The 20,535-nt window shown below is 39.1% G+C and overlaps 2 protein-coding genes across 4 annotated transcripts in view; one reads left to right on the plus strand and one right to left on the minus strand.

The window, feature by feature from the left end:
• Positions 1–3,566: 3,566 nt before the first annotated feature.
• dffa (DNA fragmentation factor, alpha polypeptide) lies at positions 3,567–14,328 on the minus strand. Its single transcript, XM_078254750.1, has 6 exons — positions 14,114–14,328; positions 12,727–12,885; positions 12,466–12,620; positions 10,387–10,591; positions 9,374–9,483; positions 3,567–5,329 (listed from the first exon to the last, which is right to left on the minus strand). The coding sequence occupies exons 1-6, from the start codon at positions 14,205–14,207 to the stop codon at positions 5,120–5,122; spliced, it is 933 nt and encodes a 310-aa protein (XP_078110876.1). The 5' UTR covers positions 14,208–14,328; the 3' UTR covers positions 3,567–5,119.
• Positions 14,329–14,406: 78 nt separating this feature from the next.
• The window catches only part of pex14 (peroxisomal biogenesis factor 14), a 49,695-nt gene continuing 43,566 nt past the window's right edge, over positions 14,407–20,535 (plus strand). For all 3 annotated transcript variants that reach the window (XM_078254747.1, XM_078254748.1, XM_078254749.1), the window contains exons 1-3: positions 14,407–14,536; positions 18,365–18,459; positions 20,334–20,384. In XM_078254747.1, coding sequence (XP_078110873.1) covers positions 14,527–14,536; positions 18,365–18,459; positions 20,334–20,384 — 156 coding nt within the window. In that variant the 5' untranslated portion in view covers positions 14,407–14,526. The remainder of the gene's footprint in view (positions 14,537–18,364; positions 18,460–20,333; positions 20,385–20,535) is intronic.

Below are 20,535 nucleotides of genomic sequence, written 5' to 3' on the forward strand. Positions count from 1 at the left end.
CTCTGCACGCAATAGGATAGCGCTACAACCAAGCACAGCAACGAAGAAGGTAGCAGAGCTAGTTGATAGATTAAACTTTTGCCGTATCCGGTCGGCAAAACTTCGAACACATCTTCATTTTTTAAGAATGACTTCAGTGCCGTTCTTTGTTCTTTTCTCAAAGAAAAGCTTAAAGGTACAATATGTAACATTTCTGCATTAAAATGTCTAAAAACATGTTATATATTTTTTGGAGTTGTGTTCTTACACTATCCCAAATGTTTCCACCAAATGGCAAACCCAGAGAAATCTGTTATTTTATTTTCAGACACAGCACGTTTCATTTAGTCGCCCGTCAGTGGCGTCATATAACCTTTCACCCTCTAGTTACTCATAACTCCCGTCAAAACATGACACCCAGATGATATGTTCAGGAGTAATTGTAAATCGTACAATGTCACAGTAAAAAATACTTATAACCGTAATACTGCTTTTTATGCCACAAGGCATCATTTTGTGATTAATTACATGCCACTTTGCAACACAGTAATACAACAGAAACCTTATTTATTGATACATATCAATATCGATCAAGCTTAACGTTACTACGTGTTGGCTGACAAGTAGCTAACGTTAATGCTAATGCTTGGTGGGTAACATCATAGGGTTACAACATCGTTCATCACGCTCATAAAGTTATTAGTAGTATGATTGTTTTGACTACAGATAAAAGCAGCGCCGGGCTAACCCATGAATAAGTTCACTAGTAACGTTAACGTTAGATGTATAGATAGACGACTAATCTAATACTAATTCAGCCAGCTAGCTAGCGCACCCCGGTCTGTCTGCCTCAGACGATGAGTGCTGACAAAACCCCTGGGACATATATAGCTAGTTACCGTTAGCCCCTAGCCAGCCAACAGCCACCCAATATTACAGCAATCCTTATCTGGCCAGCACTTAACTTCAGTGCCAGATGCTAACGATGCTAACGGCAATTTAATGAAGTGTCGGGAAACAGGCCATATGAGAGCCAGGCATCCAGTCACAACAGCAGCCATCCACAAAGTTAGCTGCGTCTCCGTTAGCGCTAGTGGTGTTTGTGCCAAAAATCTCCTCCCTACCGAATTTCTCCCCCGGTCGCGTTTGGCTGTCTTTACAGTTAGCTAAATTAACCCGACAAAAGGTGGGTTAAGCACCAAAATGAATAGTTAAGATTACAGAAACGTGAAGGGGGAGATCGTTCTGGGCAGCTTGGAGATGTTCTGCTGCTGCACTGCTGGCTAATGTTAGCTTGCTGGCTCACTAGCTAACTGGTCAGCTAGCTACCAATACAGATCAAATCAATAAAAACGTAATTATGTGCCGCTATTTTCTTAGAATGACATGAATAAACGTTACTAAACGTAACGTGAATAAACTTGAATAGGTGCACTCGCCCGTGAACAGATGCATACTAACCAGTGATGTGTTTAACAATAAAAACTACAACTCACATAATTCCACGCAACTTCCCAACGTCATCAAACGTCTGTGTTTACAAACCATTGTTTTGGTTGAGAGACCCCTAGTGGCAGTAAGTTACATATTGTATGTTTAACTCCAAGCCTTCCAGAATCGCGGCCAAAGCCGATTCGAAAGACCGCTGTTCCCAGCAGCAGCAGCCATAAGCCCGCCCACCGACTCTATAGACAATGTGATTGGCCCGGCCAGAGTTTGGTTTTTCCAGCTCGTAAGCCAATGGAGAGTTGCTAGACCCAGATTTCTAGGCTAATGTCGTCCATGAACTTACTACACTGTAACCCGAGATTTAGTTGTAGTTAAACTTTTTTAGTGGTCACTACTTATTCTTTCATGTTTTGTTAAAAAACATATTCATTACTAAATCACATTAGTTGTTTGTAATAATCAGTTCAAGAATGCAGTGCACTGATCATCAGAGATGGGAAGTAACAAAGTACAAATACTTTGTTACTGTACTCAAGTAGATTTTTCAGATATTTTTACTTTACTATTTATTTTGTGCCGACTTTTTACTTTTACTCCTTAGATTTTTAACACCAATATCAGTACTTTCTACTCCTTACATTTTACAAAATTGGCTCGTTACTTTAGTTTCAAATAATTTCAGTGGAGTTACCGTTATTATTTTTCCCGTCATCAATACCAAATTCAATCTAATTGGATGGGAATATATACTTGCACTATGACGCACCACTACAAGACGACTCTACAGATTCTGCGGCATTCATTCGCGGCAAATCATTGCGGCTTGATGGCGGTTACGTTAGCACATAGTAGTATGGATGGCAACATGATTGAAAATGAAGAAAACGGAGATCCCAGAGATTTGGCAGACAAGCAGCAAGACATTCCCAATCATCCTTGGCCTTATCTGACATTTGTGTGGTCCAGGTAGCTTTGCATAAAAAATGGTTGTCATTTGCAAGGCTGCTTTTACTTTTATACTTTAAGTAAATTTCCAAGCCTGTACTTTGTTACTTTTACTTGAGTAAATAAGTTAAACCAGTACTTCTACTTTTACCAGAGTATTTTTTAACACAAGTATCTGTACTTCTACTTGAGTACGGGAAGTGAGTACTTTTGCCATCTCTGCTGATCATATTAAGCAGAGATAAGTTTCTGTATGGGAGGGGCGGGGTCATTTAAACTGTTCTGCGCTGAAGCGATGCAAAGGCTCGTGGGAAAAAATATATGTTCTGAATGGTTTCTGTCCTAGTTAAAGTGTGTTTTAAAAAATGTTTTCTTACTGTTTTTAGTGTGCATTTATGTTATCTGAGTTTTAGTTTTGTATGGTTGATTTAGTATTCATGTTTGTATACATTTATTTTTGCACCATGACTGAGACCTGGGTGGGGACTGATCGGGTCTGAGCAGTGAGCAAAAGCATATTTGGTCAGATCTATGCAGAGGGCTTTAGAAGATAAAATGTATACGTTGTCAGCCTTTCTGTCTTACTGAAACCAATGTATTGAATAGATTGTTCTTAAAACTATTCTGCTATAAAGGAATAAACATATTTACAAGAATTATTACTTTCTGTTGTTTTGGTAAGTAGAGCCTATTGTTTCAGATTTATTATATTTCAACAAAAGTAAATTATGTTTACTAATTATTATTTTTAATGACTACTAATATAAACTTGATTTGTCTATTGCATCAACTTACCAGTCTGTGTTAATACAACTTGACCTGTTAAGTTTCACCTTGTGTAAAAACTTAAACGGTTTAAGGCAACGGGTTTCCACCCAAATTTCTAGTAAAGTCAACTAATTTGGGATAACAGTGTATATGTGAAGAGAGCGATATCAAGGAGGTTCACTGTCAAAAACTGTACAGTTTTTTTCTTATTGTCAATAATGTTTCTGAATATGGAAAAGCATTCATTAATTGGTATATCAATTTAATTTTCACAAAAAAACAGGCCCTAGCTTTGAGCCCAAAGTTCTGTCTCACTACTCAGTGGTTGACTTTTAAGAATACAGAATTGTGTCGGTCAGTGAGATTTGTCAGTGCGTAATTCTACATAAATTGAATATTCATTTACAAAGGAAAACAGCACGGTCAAAAGTTTGAGGGCTGGTTTATTTTAGAAAAACACCTTTCAACACGTTTATAAAAGCCAACCTAAATTACATAACGTACACTCATATACAACTTCCTTTGTAACATTTGTCCTGCATGTTTAAATTAAATACAAAGTGTGAATGTGTTGGGAAACTGACACATGACAATTCTAACAGGGTTATAAAACAGCAGAGTGACAGCTTCATTTTGGTGAAACCATGTGACGTAAACACAATACTGACTAAATAGGAGACCTTGATAAATGCTCTACTTTTCCTTGTATTTAATACTAAAGTACAAGCCGGTGGTGACATCTCAATCTCACCACATCACAAAAAGATGACCCCTCTGCAAATTCATCCACCATCATATGTGTTTTTTGTTCATGAGGCCGATGATGAGATGACATGCATGACAAAGGCTATCTTCTACATGGCCTATGAGTCACACAGACCTGGACCCACTGTTCACACCATCTTACATTACGCAGCCACTAGATCGATACATAACTTCAATAATAGTATATAATAGATGGTCTTAAAGGAGCTCTCCTCCAGAAATATTGGTTCTATGCAACTCAAAGATGAAGCTTTGTCATTCTCGCCCACCATGTGTTCAGTGAAGCTTCCCTGTATGGAGTAATAAACATCTTATCTTGTTGTACTCCTTATTGTTAGAATTAATAATTAGTCTAATTACCACATTTAAATTTAGCTTTTATAAATATATTTGGTTGATTTGCATATATCTCAGAAACAATTTTCTCTTTCAGTGTAAACCTGCCTGCAATTATTGTCTGCACTCCATGTCACTCTAACCCAGTGCTGTACAAGTTACTTTGGTGTTGTGCCTTGGGTAGAGAGTTCCTGCACTCATCATATTTAGTTATTCCTACCATTCATTGTTCCAGGTAGAGCTTTTCTAAATGGTCACTCAGTTAATGATATTTCACACCAAGGTGCACATACTGTACACTGTGGTACAAAATGGAAAGGAAAATACCACATTTAGGCATGTTTATATTTACAAAAATGTTTTTGTTCCCTATAGGTCCACAGGTAGGCGTAATTGATGACCTTAGGCTGGAGCCAGGCTATCCGTTTCCCCGTTTCCAGTCTTTATGCTAAGCTAAGCTAGCTGGGTGCTGGCACATGAGAGTGGTATCAATCCTCTCAAACCAACTCTAAGCAAGAAAGCAAATAAGCATATTTCTCAAAATGTTTTGCTTTAAGTTTCACATGTTTATGTTTATCTGTGATTATTTTCACAGCATGGCACTCATCAAAAAAAGGAGCCAATAGAAAGCTGATGCCTGTGGTTAATACCAGCATGTCTTTGATAAACATGACTTGTGCAAATGACTCTTCCTCTTGAGGCAAAAGCATTCAAGTGGTTTGCAAGTTTTACAAAATGAAGCGAACATCAACATCATAAACATTCATGGATTGCAGCATTATGGATATTATCAGTAAAATAGGGTAAATCCCACTCTTCAAACCCCGAGGCAGGTAGTGTAAATTCTTATCAGTCTCTGCTCAGGTGAAGCTTTGGTCTAGTTGCTGCCTTGGGCTGACGTTTCTACACCCTCCTCCGCGCGCTGCTCCCTGCCCAACTGTGTGTTGCTCCTGATGGACTGCACGGCCTGAACCTGCTGGAGACGCCCAGTCAGCTCGGCTTCACAGGCCTGCAGCAGCACAGATGTCCTCCTTCTGTCCCAGCCCAGCACCTTCTCCATAGCTTCCATCCCTCTGGTCACTACCATCTAAAAACACGTGGAAGAGGCTTCATTTAAAACACTGGAAATGTGAGCATGTGAGACTCATACTGGCTTATCATTTTTAAGATACACATATACACACTAATGCAATCCAATCAGACATCCCTGTAATAAATCCTATCCTTTGTGAAGCTTATAATGTGTAGAGTTTGTGGCTGTAGTTAGCAGCGTTTGTGTATTGGATGAATTTGATTAAAAGGTGCTTTTTATATTTTGCTCTCCTTGTATATGTAAATGAGGGACACAACCTTATACTTGCCAATTAGCTAAGGTAAATGCCCTTTGAATCATATAGCAGAGTCACTAATAAAGTATGGGTTGTGTATGTGGCCTTGCAGATTTCAATTGCCACATAATTTTTACAGCTGCTGGATTACAGTACATGCAGATTACACACGGAAGAAGTTATGCATCAGGGATTTCTGCCAGAAAGCCCTTTTTAACAGAACTCCCACCCCTTTTATCCAGCAGCCTATTGAAAAAAACCAGGCTTCAGCCAATGACGTGCCATTTTTACTTGCTTCATTCATAATTATACTGTTGAATTAAATACGAAATACTTATTGCTTACTGCGTACCTCAGCTAGTATATCTTTAATCACTTAAGATAAACCAAATTATAATGTATTAAAGTCAGTTTGGGGATCCGTTGGGAGGGTCGTTGGTTGGAGTGTGGACTGGTAGCTGGAGAGGTGCCAGTTCACCTCCTGGGAACTGCCAAGGTACCCTTGAACAAGACACTGAACCACCAACTGCTTGGGGCGCCTTTATTGGGCAGCTTCCTCACTCTGACATCTCTCTATTAATGCATGTATAGGTCATGTGCATGTGTGTTATGACTAACAACTGAGTGGAAAAATGTAATTTCCCCCTGCGAGATCAATAAAGTATGTCTTAATCTTAACAAGCTAATGTTAGCTTGCTAGCTAAATTTTTGCAGAAAATGCTGAGTTACTATTAACTTTACCATTAGCCCCATAGCAGTTGAAGTTTTTGATAAATCTGCTGAATTAACTGTTGTATCGCTGGCAGCTAGTAAGATAAACCATGTTTTTTGTGAGAAGTGATGTTAGGTAATAATAATAATAATAATAATAATAATAAAAATTGTCTGCTGTGGTGGAAGAAGTATTCAGGTCCTTTACTTAAGTAAAAGTACAAACACCCCACTGTAAAAATAGTCTGTTACAAGTAAAAGTCCTGCATTGAAAATGCAACTTATTTAAAAGTATGCAAGTATCATCAGGAAAATGTACTTAAAGTATTAAAAGTACTCAATGCAGAAAAATTCTCACATTTTAGAAGCTGGAAATGATCCAAACTGTTTTGTCAATCAAATCAAAGTGTTTAATCTGCTCATAATTTCAACTTGATTTGTAGGCCGTTCTATTGTTGGGTAGTTTAATTTATAATAAAAAACATTGTATTTTATAAACTGTAATGTGTTTTGTTAGCACAAATCTTAATTTGTAAAGTAACTAGTAACTAAAGCTGTCCGATTAATGTAGTGGAGTAAAAAGTACAATATTTCTTTCTGAAATGTAGCGGAGTAGAAGTAGAAAGTGGCATGAAAAGAAAAGACTCAAGTAAAGTGCAAGCACCTCAAATTTGTACTTAAGTACAGTACTTGAGTAAATATACTTAGTTACATCCCACCACTGATTGTCTGACAGAAAGGCTAGTGCATTTATCACTGGTAGCTAGGGCTGTAACGGTACAGTATGCAACACTGGTTCGGTACGCCCTGTGACCCAAACATGTAAAACAGTCTATTTATGTCGACTACTTGCACACGCGGAACAGATATTCTGGAGTGTGAGTCTTACCCGGAAAGTTTAGGCAGCGCACTAGTTGTTGTCTATTAGCTGTAGCATGCTAGTCAATTTAGCACGGTTAGCTGGGTCAGTCAAGCTAACTATCAAGTATACTGTAAAGTAAAGAACTTCAATCCTTTCGAACAGGCCCGGTTCTAGACTGCATGAGATGAGGGGTAGTAAGAAATGTTGGTTGTGCAACAATGACTAGTGTTACTTCACGATTTTTCCTGGCTAAGAATGGGTCTTTTGGGGGAACTGACACATGACAATTCTAACAGGGTTATAAAACAGCAGAGTGACAGCTTCATTTTGGTGAAACCATGTGACGTAAACACAATACTGACTAAATAGGAGACCTTGATAAATGCTCTACTTTTCCCTGTATTTAATACTAAAGTACAAGCCGGTGGTGACATCTCAATCTCACCACATCACAAAAAGATGACCCCTCTGCAAATTTATCCACCATCATATGTGTTTTTTGTTCATGAGGCCGATGATGAGATGACATGCATGACAAAGGCTATCTTCTACATGGCCTATGAGTCACACAGACCTGGACCCACTGTTCACACCATCTTACATTACGCAGCCACTAGATCGATACATAACTTCAATAATAGTATATAATAGATGGTCTTAAAGGAGCTCTCCTCCAGAAATATTGGTTCTATGCAACTCAAAGATGAAGCTTTGTCATTCTCGCCCACCATGTGTTCAGTGAAGCTTCCCTGTATGGAGTAATAAACATCTTATCTTGTTGTACTCCTTATTGTTAGAATTAATAATTAGTCTAATTACCACATTCAAATTTAGCTTTTATAAATATATTTGGTTGATTTGCATATATCTCAGAAACAATTTTCTCTTTCAGTGTAAACCTGCCTGCAATTTTTGTCTGCACTCCATGTCACTCTAACCCAGTGCTGTACAAGTTACTTTCGTGTTGTGCCTTGGGTAGAGAGTTCCTGCACTCATCATATTTAGTTATTCCTACCATTCATTGTTCCAGGTAGAGCTTTTCTAAATGGTCACTCAGTTACACATTAAGTGGGGCGTCTGGGAGTCCTCCCCCAGGAAATTTTGGGCGTCAAACACTTAATTTCCTGCATTCTGATACACTTTTTTATGCACCAATTTATAGTGGAAACATCTTTATTTATGTGAAGGAAAATAGAGGTGACAATTCAAAATATAACAATATAATGGAATACAAGGCATTAAGTGGGAGACCTGGGCCTGGATCAGAGTACACTTGACCCCAAGTCCAGTTCGTTTGATTAGTGTGAACATGATGTGTGCCCAAGTCCACTTGAAAAGGTGGTCTTGAGTAACCTACAGTTCAAGTGTACTACCGTGACTACGAGACGTTTTTAACTGGTTATGAAACTGTCTCAATTTAATACTGATGCCACTATATCAGACAGCAGCACAGCCCGTCATGGACAGACCCAGATCTAATTCACTGCCACCTTCGAGCTTCGGGCTCCTCCTCCGACCAGGAGCAGAGCTTCACCTCACTAAATCCCTTTTCTTTCTCCAATGCAGTTTTCCAATTATTACATCTTTGCCTGGTGAACACTATATCTCTGTCATTAGATGTGCTGAATTTGCGACAAGGGAAACAGAAACATCAATCTAGCTTTGTAGATAGAGTACTCCAGCCACGGTCTACCACCGTACTCGCTTGGGTTTATGCGCATGCAGTCTGGCCAAAGTTACGCTTTGGAGAAAACCAACTTATCAGAAAAGTGTCACCGCTCTCTCGTTGTGTCTCCATGTTTTATAGGGCAAATCAGATATTAGTAAAACATATTATTTCCATGTGGTATTTTTATGATTGGTTGAATGGAGGACAACATATAAAAATTAAATTTGGGGTGAAGGGAGGATACTGGCGTTAGTGGGGCAGGCGGAGCATTTGGGGGGTGCACTGCCTAGAACCAGGTAACGCTTACGAATGAAGCAAGCTCTGGATGGTTGCTCGGGGTGCAACTTCTCCCAATAATGGTCGGAACGGTGTCGCAGCGCAACTTCTTCCAATACCGGTCGGAACAGATCGGGACTGAAAGTGAAAACGGCACTTCATTGGCTAAAGCCTTGTTTGATTATATTGGCTGCTGGAGGAAAGCGGTGGAATTTCTTTCAGAAAGGACTTTTTGGCAGAAATCCCTGAAGGATAATTTATCCCATGTCGTTGTGAGTGGATTACCTGCAGCTCCTCAGTGGAGAGTCTGGTCTCTGGGCTTGTTTTGCCTTTCAGGACCATCAGTGTCCTGGACATGAATCCGGATGCAGAGTCCACCTCCACGTCTCCAGCCCCTGACACATTAAAATGGATTCTCTTTCAGAATCATTTCTTGTATAAGGGTATAGTTACAATAAATCACCACAAAAGGTGGGATTATTCAGCAGCAACAATGGTTCCACCTTGTGGTCAAAAGGCACAAGCACAGCTCTTTCCTTATGAGCCATCTAAATACAATAAGGCACCAGAGGGAATAGACTGCATCTTAAGAAAGAATATATACAGTTGTTTTCATTCCATGCATGTTTTAATTAAAAAGCTATTGTTTCAAGTTGAATTCTTCCTGTTTGATTCATTATTTTGTTGTGACTACATGCTTTGCTACTCTGCACATACAAAAACTAAAGGATGTGTTAAGATATTGAATACAAATAGGGTTTTTAGTTCTTCAAAAGATACATATATCGAATTTATCAAAAATTATTTCAGAGTTCTCGATTCCTCAGAATTTCTTATTGTGATAAGATATTGATATATTGATTAAGGTTTTGTCACTGATGTACCTGGCCCTTGTCAACAGAACAAGCTGTTTTTGGGTCATTACCTTCCTGCGGGCTACACAATCAATGGTTAATATTGATTATTTTGCTGAATGTTGTAGTCATGCTAATGGATCACAGATATTCATTTGAATTTGTATAGGATAAAGGGAAGATATGTATATGGTCACCACTGGCATTTTAAGACTCAGAAACATATTATTTTTACAGCAAACATCTTATGTAAAAATAGTATGTATTATTATTATTATTAACATTTGTTATGTTATTGTTATAAACTAATTTAGGTCTGAAAAAAAGAAGAAAAAAAACAATACAATAAAAAAAATTAAACAAAAAGGAAAGAAAGAGGGTAAACCAAGATTAATCATTTCCAAATTTCCAAATAAAAACCACCACACAATGACACAGCCGTACCTTCCTGGCTGGGCTGGCTTGGCACTTCCTGCTGTTGGTCCCCTTTCACCGCAGCTTTGAGGTAGAGCTGGAGCAGTTCCTTGGACTGCCTCTCCTCCTCTCGTCGGTCCAAAACTCCCTGCAGTGTCTCCTGCAGATCCTCTGCCTTCTTCTCTTCGAAGCCCATAGCAGAGGCTAGCTCAGGGCATGGGGCATCCACTAAGGTCTGGAACAGCAGGTGACACAAAGCAATAATATACTATAACTTTGAGAAGTCTACAGCAAGTCTACGTGGTGCTTCACAGCAACAACAAATAAGAATGGAACAACAATCCCAGGATGGAATGAACAGCAAAGCTAAAAGTATAGCAGATAAAATCTTCTACAATATGTTTTATATCATTGAAGATTGCTTCAAATTGCAGTCAAATATTGCATACTTTAGCTTTAAATGATAAGGCTGGGGTTATACAGTATGTAGGGTTGGGTATCGTTTGGATTTTAACGATTCTGATACCTGAATGCACCATTAAGTCCCTGTCAGTGCCCACGCACTTTACCATTCGTTGTTTACATAACTTAAGGAAAAATGTTGCCACACCGGTAACTCAAGGGAAGCAGGAAGATTTAACAGTTTATCTGACATTTCCGACTCCAACTGCAGCCGTGGTGTCTCGAAAAGTGCAGTTGCAGGCTACCAGTAAGCTAACGTTACCCTGTGTCTTTCTTTAGCTGCAGACTGTTGCATGTCGATGTTACTACATCTGCTATTCTCTCCGAGACTTCCCTCTGCTCTGTCTGGCAGGGCGCTGTATGGAGACAGACACAAGCCGGCTTGTTTTCTTCATAAATGAAATGGGGGTCAGTACAAAAAACATAGGAGTTAAAACGCAATAACACACACACTGACTCACTCTTCTCTCCTAGTTGTTTAGAAACAAATAAGCTGAACCAACATTTTAATTTCTTAATGAATTAAGGAATTTTGAAACCGGTTCTCGATACCCAACCCTAGTTATATATATTTTTTTATTTACAACAAATCCGATTAAAAGACCAAAACCAACAATGTGTTAGTGTGGCTCTCAATACTTTCTGACTCGTCTATCCTGTCTGTGACCCCATAGGGTCCTAATGATGATGTAAATCTTTAAAAATGGGTAACATCATTATTTAAAAGGCTCAGTAATTTCCTATAACAGCTGGGCACTTTAGTGTTTAGCAAATGTTACTTAAACATGAGTAAATACTGCATTTGTTGGAGACTATTTTAGCAAGATCGGTTAATAATCAACAACAATAAACAGCAGTGCCCATCTTAATGAAGGAACATGTCACCCAAACATCAGCTAACAATGGTGGTAGTCTCGCATTGCCAGACCTTCCTCCACAGCGCTGCGAAGGAGGGTCTGGCGAATCCACACAGCATTCTGGGATGGGAGAAAAACATGCTCTGGTTTATGAACAAGTGGAACGTCGTGGATATAGACTACAATGAAGGTCTATGTTGTGACGATGACACCCCTCTTGCTGTCTTGGGGGCTGTCCTGGCCAACCTCTGCAGTCAATTGGCTGACATGGGAGTGTCGCCAGCTTATTAGACTCAACCGGGCCCTTGAGCTATAAATGCTGTCCCTCCCTTTCTATAGCTGGCATCCATCCTGCATCACTGTCTTTTGGTTTTGCACATTCAACACCTCCACAGCACACGTGACAAACATCCAGGCACTGCTTTCATTGCAGACATTGCCAATCTACCCACTCCATTGTCTGTTTTGTGTTAACCGTAGTTTAATTAATGATGTTTGTTTTAAGTGAATTTCTTGCGTGGACTCCCTCCTTGTCCCATTCCCTGAGCTAGTTTGTGACAATTGGCAAAAAGGAATAAGCTATATCAGGCTTTGGCCAAACAGATAATACTTGTAAGTCGGATCAATTTATTGTTGTGCGTCTTTCCATGGGATTTGTTGACAATAAGAAACAGAACAAAGATTACAAATCTGATAGTGACAACTGAGGAAAGTTGTTTTCTTACAAGTGCATGCTGGGATGGATGTGACAGCAAACACTGTTGGTGAAATAGAGGAATAATGCTGGTACCTGTAAGTCTGCCTCAGACATGAGGATGATGCTGGCAAGGTCCTGCTTCAGCTGCTGAGCCAGGTGCCACCAGCGTGCTGCAGCACTGGAGCTGTCCACAGTATCGGCCTCCAGCACCATAGAATCTCTGGCCATCCAGGCTGTGCCACCATCCACTGCAATCAAAAGTAAATTATCACCAAAACACAATGATGTGCATTTCATGTTAAAAGAATCAATCCAGAATCTAGACAAATCTCAGACAGAATTAAACCTGCTTACTCCTGCAACCTGGAGACCATGTCTCGTTTTCATGCAACAGCATGAACTTTGTGTTTGGAGGTAAACACAAAAAGTAGGCTTGATCCTGTACTATCGTCCCATCATCCTCTAGGACCACTGTGACCGGCTCACCAGGGCTGAACCCAAGAAACTCACATCCTGCAGGGAAGGACAGAGAAATGACAGACTTTACAAATACATATTTGACTTACCCTTTATCACAAGTGCCACAGAAAACTGGTGATACTCTTTAGCCATATAATCACACCTTATAGCAAAAATAATCAGGACAACCAATCCCAAAGTTGTATATAAATTAAATATTCAGGCAGTAACCACTGTTACTATTGTCACTGCTGTTGAGTGGTTGTGATGCTTACTCCCTCTGTCAACCTAACCTAAGCTAGCCTTTAAAAAGTATGAATATAATGATAAATCTGTATTTCAGCAATGCGTCTGTTGGATTTGCCTCTGGTATGTTTGGTTGCAGTCCCCACTGATTTTTTACTTAGATTTTTGAATTGTGAATGTTAAGCATCCTGGTGATACAAATACAATTGGAACCCTTTATGGTTTCAACTTCATAACCAATTGGGTTGTTTATGACCACCAGGTTTAGGCCTGTAGAGCAACATACATATATAGGTACACAAACAATACATTTTTTAGATGTATGTGCTCTCTGATACAGTTAAAAATGAAGGTACAAAATCCAGTACTGCCTAATGCCTGTAACAACACATTTGGTTGTAATGTTTAACTTTGCATTTATAAAAGGTCAAAATGGTGAATTTGCGAATGGAAGTTTTCCAGAAAACATTCCAGGCTTTGTGCTATCTGCAGTTACAGGACTTTATCAAGATCAAAAATACCATAATATCCGAGATGTAGATGGCTTCAGTAATAATAATGGCACAAACTTGGCACTGTCCATTAGAACTTGTATTTTAGATACATCTGAGACCTTGAAGTGTGCATAGATCTGGGCAACGCCTGCTGAGAAGCATTCTAGAAAAGAGCAGGACAGGACGGAGGTCTTGTCTGACTTTTCATGTAGATAAGCTCCTGCGAGTTTAAACATGATGAACATGTTTCTACAGTCAGCTCGTTCGAGATTGGATAAGCGATCAAACTGTGCAGCAAAATCCCAATGGCGGTAACGTTAATAATAGTGGCTGACAACAATGCTGAAGACCATTACTGTAACCTAGCTACATCACAAAATGTAGTTTCACCTTAGACAGCAAGCATCCTTGACTAATACAGTATCAAGTTGCTCTTACATTTGTCTTGTATAATACCGTTTTATTAAAATGGAAGCCGTACAATTATACTTTAACTCTTCAGACACGTTTACGAGTTAAAGACAAATACACAACTAACTCACCTTTTATCTTCAGATCATCCAAAGAGGGAACTACCAAACCGTATGATTTCTGTCGTGTGAAATTGCACACCTTACACGGTTTCCTATCTGTCATTCTAGGGAGACACGTATTTTGTTTCACTTAACAGTTTCAAATACCGACAGTAGTTCTCGCCTATCTTGTCTTTGCAGTTTTCAACCAGTTTCCCAACACGGAACCGCCGCCTGGTGGATAGATGCTAGAACGTAGTTACCGAACGAAATATATTGCTTTCCGGCAGACTAGGCACTGCCTCCTCCCACTGGTGAAAAGGACGGTCCACCAGCTTACATTAGAGCTCGTCTTGCATGGGTGTATTAAAAAGAATCTCTTGGACCTATACTTTCCAATAACTTAGGTCTACTGGCATACTGCGTCAACACTTAAGGGTTACATGATGAAGGGTTAAGGCCATAGACATAGTTAAGGGTAAGGTCAAGTTAAAAGACAGGGTTTACGGTTACATCTCTACGTATAGGATGAGTCACGTCGTCATGTATAATGTATTATAAAGTAGGTTATTACTGCGTTTGGCCTCATATTTATTCACTACAACGACGCGTTGACGTTGTAGCAGGGAAACAGAGACGGTCAGTGTCGTTCGGAACATTCATGCATTCCATGGATGTATCATTCCATGGGTACATTCTAGCGTCTACGTGGCTTGTTCTTCTTCTTTGAGGTTTAACGGCAGCTTGCATCCTTAGTGTTGCGTCACTGCCATCTTCTGGAGTTAGTTAACTCCTACAGTGTCCTGTTTGTCAGATTTCTTTTACTCCAATGCTCTTTTTACCCAGCTCCTGTTAGCCGTCATCTTTTCATTTCTTCCATCATATAATCCTTCCTCTCCCTTTCCAGCAACTAACAAGCACATGCTGACAATGTTCACAGACTGGTTGGATGCTTGATGTTTGTCATTCAGATTACTGTGTGCTACTACCTTACCTCTTTTTTTTTTCAATGTCCTTGTCTTCCCCATTGATTTTCTTACCCCTCCGATTTTGAAAAGTTTAGTAGGGATGTCTGTGTTTAATTTTCTAACAGTTTGTTTGGCTATAGTTTGTCCATTCTCTCATTACCTAGAATGCCAACAACAGGAACCAAAATGAATGTGACCTCAGTGCCTTGTTTTATTACTACTATTGAATGTATTTCCATCATTTTGAATAGTAAATCCCTGGTGATTACCGGACACACCTGACTTAAAACTGGACAGAGTAGAGAGGCACTACAGACTAGAACTTTGTTTGGTTTGATTTGTTCAACCCATATCAAAGCCACCAAAGAGGCGTACAGCTCAACAGTATACACACTTTAATTTTTTATTTTTTATTTTGTTTGCATATCCCAGCTCTGTGACTATAACTGAAGATGCAGAACCTATCTGTTAATGTATTGGATCTTTCGATGACATGTTGACGTATTCCAGCCAAGGGGGTAAGCGAGCATCCAGAAAGCGTACCTCCTATAGGGAGATTCTAAGGCTAACAAGCCATCACCTCCCGTTAGCATTCCATTGACTGCCATTCATTTTGATGTCACTTTGACAGCGAATAAATTTACATCTGAAGCGTTTAAAGACTCTATTTGTCCGTTGTTTATTTCTAAAGAAACACAACAATGTATAAAAGTCTCCATTACATTGTATCTCACGTTATGGCTCCGTAGCAGCAGTTTTTGTAAAAATAGGCTAACAATTGTTTCATAACCACGCAACTTTCGGTCGCATAGTAGAGAAATTACCGTATAGTCAGGAGAAGCTCGCAGGCAATCGGGGGGGAGGGGATGTGGAGGCATACAGTCAAGGGAGAAGCCCATAGAGAGTCCATGAAAGCATCGGAACAAAAATATTTCAGCAACGTTTTGATGGATTGGAAATACTTCGGTATGTGGCAAGTGAATTCATATGAAGTAACATTTATCCACGAACAGATTTCTCTTGGCACAGCTACCAGAAGACTTCCAAATTTCAGACAGGTTGCTCACGTCACATCTACGTTGTCAAGCTCAGTCTGAGGCTGCGCAGCACGCTCAGCCATCACCGGAAAAGTGCTTCTAATTGACTTCACTTGTCTCCGTCGAAGTCTATGGCGTCGTTGTGTCAATTTCTTTCACTGTCTATGATTCCAGCAACGGGCCGAAGCAGTCAACAGTGGCCGCACACTTTTTGAACGGCTAGGGTTGCGGAAGTGAATTCCCCATTCATTCACATACTCCATTAAGGTTTCAGAAAATCCTTATATAAAGAGTTTTAATTCTGCAACTAAGCACACCAACTACGAGATGAATCAGGACCATAAAAACATTTGATTTGGCAAAAAAAAAAAAAAGACATTGGAAAAAAAGAGACAAAGGTACAAGACTGTAGGCCTACATAACAATAGTAGAGTTCAGGGGTAGCGTTAACTCACTAGCGAGTTCGCAGGTTTGTGCGTGCGGTAAACATTTCCATGGTAACAGCGAGCTCCACCAATCAGAGACATCGCTTTAGGATTGTGGGTAGTGTACTTCTCAATGACATTGTGAATTAAAACTGCCGGCGATTTGATTTCGCCCTGCAGCTCAGGCTGGAAACCTGTACATTTATCTATCTTGCTTCTGTTACAATTTTGCGGGGACCAATCACAAACTGGCTTATCCACTTGGCGCGCTATTGGTGGGTTTAACACGATGATGATAGAGAAGCGACCAAGCAGCTTTTTGTTTGCATTCAACGTGGTGGGCACCGAAGCGCAGCAACCCGTTGATGCCGCTGTCGCTGCTACGTCACCCGGATCGTTGGTCTGATTGGTTGAAGGACTATCCAATTGCGTACAGAGTCATTTGAACTATGCCCATCGCCTCTTGTGCAGTAGAAAATACAGAGCAGACTCCCCAGACTAATGTTCAATCTTAAAAGATTGAGCTTGGTCTGGTGATAGCCAGACTAGGCTTTTACAGGAGCATAAACCATTGTTTCACATTCTATTTAATCAAATCCTCGATTCAGAATATGAATGTGATTTTCACATCCAGAACCTCACTGTTGAGCTATATACCAGAGAATATAGTCTATGTACAGTATTGTTTATGGTTTGCACTTTCAACTGAAGTCAACGTGGAAGTAGCCTACTTTAAGATGCAATACCACTAATTGCCACTAGATGCTGATTCAAAAACTCTATGTCCAAAATCATTCCGTTGTTCACCTTTTACACTAATCCCCAGTGGTTAAATTGGGCCGGGGCTCTCCAGGGCTCAATCCCTATATAATGGCCATTGAATAGTTTACTCAAATTGAGATTTCTGACACTTATTTTGCCTCACCACTGATAGCTGAAGAGTCAACTGTAGCACAACATTAATTTTGCATCTGAAAAATGAATTGTGGCATTGTTAGCAGAAAGTATCGTACAAGTTGGACACTATACTTTTTTCATTCCGTTGTTTACTTTTTTAGTGATCTATAGTGGATACATCTAAAGTACACACATAATTTAGACTCTCAAATGAAATGGCGACAGTAAATGTAGTGCACTATATAATACATTTGGAGTAATTTTTGACATATCCTCTCTCTTTAATGGACTCTTGAAATGTGTCTGTCAACTTCTCTTGGGAAATATAAAGACAGCATTGTCTTTCCACAAGACATTATGGTCACAGTAGTTAATTGCACTTCTTTTAATGTGTCACTTGGTGGCAATTATAAAGATTAATGTTCCATTATCATTGTAGTTTGTATAGGAACATATCAGTCATACTGGCCTAGATTGACAGGATTGTCTTGAGCAGTCAGACTGCGAGTCAAGGCTGGAATATGAAAAGGACAAAGGGGACAACTGCTTCAGGGAGACATGATGACCCCAGTTTCTCTATTTTTTCTGTTGTTGATTTATTACAAATTTGTGTAGGAAAATGCACCCCTAAAGCACAATATCTCCTGAAACAATAGGCATCTTAAAGTGCTGTTCCTGCATTATTAATCTTGGGACCATCGTAGAGGGGCTCTGTGTCAAAATATAATTTTACTTTATGTTTTTAATTTTATCAACGTTAAACATAGTACTTGGCCAGTTAAGCTGATTTTGATTACGTTTTTTTTTTATTTTATTATTATTAAGATTTTTTTTTGTTAATCAATTCTGGTTTGCTTGCTTAAACACCATTGGCTCCGGGCCAAATGTGAACTCTACATGGATGTTGACCATAGACTTATGATGTTGACTCAAGTCTATGTTGATATCCTTCAGAAAAAGCAATCGAGCGTGGCTCACTCGAGCAGCCTGTAAAGCAAACGAGGGATAGGAAGATGGCATCCACCGACCAACCTGATCCTTCAACACAGGTCTCCATTTATGCTAACTAAAAAATTTACCTCTTGATGTCCAGATACGAAAATGGAGTCTCATAATGTGTTTAGATGTTGTGATCCTTGAATGCCTTCATTTTCTTTAGTTACCGTTAACTGTTCTGCTAGCGAAGGTTAGCATGCTCGCTAGTTAGCATGCTAGCTAGCTCCTGCAACGCTTCAAAAGTTGCCTCTCAGACTTGTGTTGACAAGTGGACACGAAGGGCCAATCTGACGTCCTTGTGCTTCGCCACATGTTGCCAAACTCGTGTGGCTTGCTTACCGAGTCGGCTAGCTATTTACCATGACCAAATGTGCGTGTAACGTTAGTCGTCTCTCTCTTATTATGTGCAGTAATGACATGATGTAGAAAGGTTACTGTAAGCCAAACAAGCCTAGTGGATTGTACTCGGCTCTTTGCTAACACTGTGTTGACATTGCTGACAAGCATTGATCATTCCGAGAAAACGCATGTTATAGAAAGTTGTGGCTCATACATGTAGCCAGGGACAGCTTTACACATATAACATGCTTTTAATTTTAGCAAGCGTATATACTATATGTTATCCAGAATCAAATGTGCATAGTTTAAAACTGAATCATCCAAAGGTAGATTTTATGTTGACCAAACCCAGAGACTGATGAAGCAGGAAAGAATATTAACTAAGGAACTGAACTCATGATTGTAATTATGCATTCTGACATTTACACAACAATTACTTCCTTACAAATTAATCAACAGGTGCATGAGCACAGACATCCATCCAAAAAATATCTAGGCCCTATTATGCACATGTATGATTATGTCTTGCTATTTTCTTTACTACTCTATATTAAATGGGACAGAAGGTTAAAGGCAAATGCAATGCAATGCCAATGGCCGTTTTTACGGTATTCTTATATTTACATAACTAGAATTTAGGTGCATTCAGCAAATTATCAAGCAGTTGTAATAAGATTGAGTATCGGCAATGATTTTCTGATTCACAAGGTCCCGCATCGATTTTATTCCCGATTAGATTTTATTTTTGATTGAATATCAATTAGGTTAGGAACATTTCAGTTACAATACAAATTTAGCTTGGATATGAAAGAGATTCTACAACTGTACAAGATTCCCTCTAACCTGCTGCATTCTTAGAAGTATCAATGTTTACATTAAAAACTGACCCCAAAGCAGTTACATTGATACAATTGATGATTGCTCATTGCATATTTCACTGCTATCCGCAAGTACTTTTATAAAAGTAGTAATACCGTGGTGTAGGAATACTCTTTTACAAGTAAAATTCCTGCATTCTAATTTTACTGAAGTAAACGCAAAAGTATTCACATCATAATTTACTTAAAGTACCAAAAGAACCCATTATACAAAATGGCCCATTATATTGTTATTATAATTATTGATATTGTTATGTGTACATCACTTTAATATTGTAGCTGGTAATGGTGGGACTAATTTGAATTACTTCTATATGCTGTTTGGTAGTTCATGAATTTCCCGCCAGCCCAGGATCGATAAAATCTTTACCTAATCGATGATAGTATATCACAATTTATTTGTTGATTTATATTTTGTATTTTGAATCTGAATATGCAAACTAACTAGTAGCTGAAGGTATTAAATACATGTAGTGTGGTAAAACAAGTGCAATATTATTATCTGAATTGTAGTAGAGTAGAAGTAAAAAGTAGCAGAAAATGCAAATACTCAACGTACAAGTACCTCAAAATTGTTCTTCAGTACTAGAGTAAATGTAGTTAGTTACTTTCCACCACTGCTGCAATCTAAACATTGCTGTATTAAACCAACACAGCTTCTGTCCTCCAGTAGATGGCACTCTAATATAAGTGTTTATTTATTTTCTCAGCTTGGCCTTCCACCTGGAGATGAAGCGGCAGCTCCCCCCAGAGAAGCACTGGTAAGGACTCCATATTTAATACAAATGACTTGACTGATAAAGGCAATATGGACTAGAATAACAACATTGTTGAAGTATGTCTATTTGATGTTAAGTGCATATTAGATAGATTTAGCAGGTTAGATGAAATGATAGTAACATTTTATTCAGT

This window comes from Sander vitreus, chromosome 7 (genome assembly GCF_031162955.1).
Source record: "Sander vitreus isolate 19-12246 chromosome 7, sanVit1, whole genome shotgun sequence".
Taxonomy (NCBI): domain Eukaryota; kingdom Metazoa; phylum Chordata; class Actinopteri; order Perciformes; family Percidae; genus Sander; species Sander vitreus.

Coding starts and splice junctions, on each gene's coding strand:
- dffa (XM_078254750.1), bottom strand. CDS start 14,207: ATGACAGATAGGAAACCGTGTAAGGTGTGCAATTTCACACGACAGAAA. Junction 12,621..12,726: donor ATGGTCTCCAGGTTGCAGGA/GTAAGCAGGTTT, acceptor TTTTGATTGCAG/TGGATGGTGGCACAGCCTGG. Junction 10,592..12,465: donor TGTCTGAGGCAGACTTACAG/GTACCAGCATTA, acceptor CTGCTGTTCCAG/ACCTTAGTGGATGCCCCATG.